We start from the raw sequence: 1,796 nt of genomic DNA, 5'->3' as shown, positions 1-1,796 counted from the left end.
AGGTGTGTCCTCAGGAGTGTCCTTAGGTGTAACAGATGTGTGCTCAGGTGTAACAGGTGTGTCCTCAGGTGTAACAGGTGTGTCCTCAGGTGTAACAGATGTGTCCTCAGGTATAACAGGTGTGTCCTTAGGTGTGTTCTCAGGTATAACAGGTGTGTCCTCAGGTATAACAGGTGTGTCCTCAGGTGTAACAGGTGTGTCCTCAGGTAAAACAGGTGTGTCCTTAGGTGTGTTCTCAGGTATAACAGGTGTGTCCTCAGGTTTAGCAGGTGTGTCCTCAGGTGTATCCTCAGGTGTAACAGGTGTGTCCTCAAGTGTAACAGGTGTGTCCTCAGGAGTGTCCTTAGGTGTAACAGATGTGTGCTCAGGTGTAACATGTGTGTCCTCAGGTGTGTCCTCAGGTGTAACAGGTGTGTCCTCAGGTGTAACAGGTGTGTCCTCAGGTGTGTCCTCAGGTATAACAAGTGTGTCCTCAGGTGTGTTCTCAGGTATAACAGGTGTGTCCTCAGGTGTAACAGGTGTGTCCTCAGGTGTGTCCTCAGGTGTAACATGTGTGTCCTCAGGTGTAACAGGTGTGTCCTCAGGTGTGTCCTCAGGTATAACAGGTGTGTCCTCAGGTGTGTTCTCAGGTATAACAGGTGTGTTCTCAGGTGTAACAGGTGTGTACTCAGGTGTGTTCTCAGGTGTAACAGGTGTGTACTCAGGTGTAACAGGTGTTTTCAGGTGTAACAGGTGTGTCCTCAGGTGTAACAGGTGTTTTCAGGTGTAACAGGTGTGTCCTCAGGTGTAACAGGTGTTTTCAGGTGTAACAGGTGTGTCCTTAGGTGTAACAGGTGTGTTTGTCTCCTCAGGTGTAAGTGTAACGGCCATGCCAGTGAGTGTGTGAGGAGCAGCGGCGGGCGGTTGGTGTGTAACTGTAAACACAACACGGAGGGCGTCGACTGTAACGTCTGCAAACCGTTCTACAACGACCGGCCCTGGAGGAGAGCCACGGCTGATAACGCCAACGAGTGTCTGCGTGAGTGTGATTCGACCTGACTGCACCTGAACGCATCGTGTTCTGCACCCTCACCTGGTTTTAATCTGACCAACACCCATATCTAATCTAAGACAAGAAACACACAACTACCCAACACACAACAGGAAGCCAGGGCTGCTGTTCAGGACTCAGACTAGAGTCTCTGGAGGATTGTGGGAGTTGTAGTTCCTGTCTAGGTTTGTCTTATTGCAGATGACTAATCAGTTCCTTTACTCCCACACTTCCTTCATGAAACTGGAGGAACATGAAGAAAAAACAATAACTGCTGTCAGTCATGACTGTTGTACAGAGAACTCACATCTTATCTAAGAGTTTTAAATTGTAGGATCGTTTTAAAACACATTTTATTTAATATTAAATAGCATTATTTATGTTGAGTTATTTAATTTGCTAGTTATTAGCTTATTAACGAGCCTGCAGTTAGCTGTGTTATGCTAACATGCTAACTATTGTAGCTTGTTGTAAACGTTTGTTTCAAAGAGAGAGACAGATGGTGGTCCTCTGGTAGTTGGGCCACAGAGGACTGAATGAAGCTGAAGATAAATAGATCAACCAGCTAAAGTCATCTTTCATTAACGAGCATCACCATTCAGCTTGTTGGCTGTTGGCCATTTCTCTAAACAGGAAGTGAACGAGCTGAGGAAAACCAGTCAGCACAAAACATAGAGCATCAACATTTTAACCTCCAACACGTACAATATTAACCTGTGTGTATCCTGTGTGTAACCTGTGTGTATCCTGTGTGTATCCTGTGTGT

The 1,796-nt window shown here is 46.1% G+C and overlaps 1 protein-coding gene across 1 annotated transcript in view; it reads left to right on the top strand.

Annotated features, from left to right (window-relative positions):
- Window positions 1–1,796, top strand: part of lamc1 (laminin, gamma 1) — a gene marked incomplete in the record, with an annotated part of 31,645 nt that overhangs the window by 10,475 nt on the left and 19,374 nt on the right. The window contains 1 exon segment of the mRNA XM_014027434.1: window positions 852–1,018. Within this exon segment, the coding sequence (XP_013882888.1) occupies window positions 852–1,018 (167 nt within the window).

The sequence above is a fragment of the Austrofundulus limnaeus genome, unplaced genomic scaffold (assembly GCF_001266775.1).
Source record: "Austrofundulus limnaeus strain Quisiro unplaced genomic scaffold, Austrofundulus_limnaeus-1.0 Scaffold649, whole genome shotgun sequence".
Classification (NCBI taxonomy): domain Eukaryota; kingdom Metazoa; phylum Chordata; class Actinopteri; order Cyprinodontiformes; family Rivulidae; genus Austrofundulus; species Austrofundulus limnaeus.
Note: the sequence above shows the minus strand (reverse complement) of the source record. Positions and strands in the feature narration are given on the sequence as shown.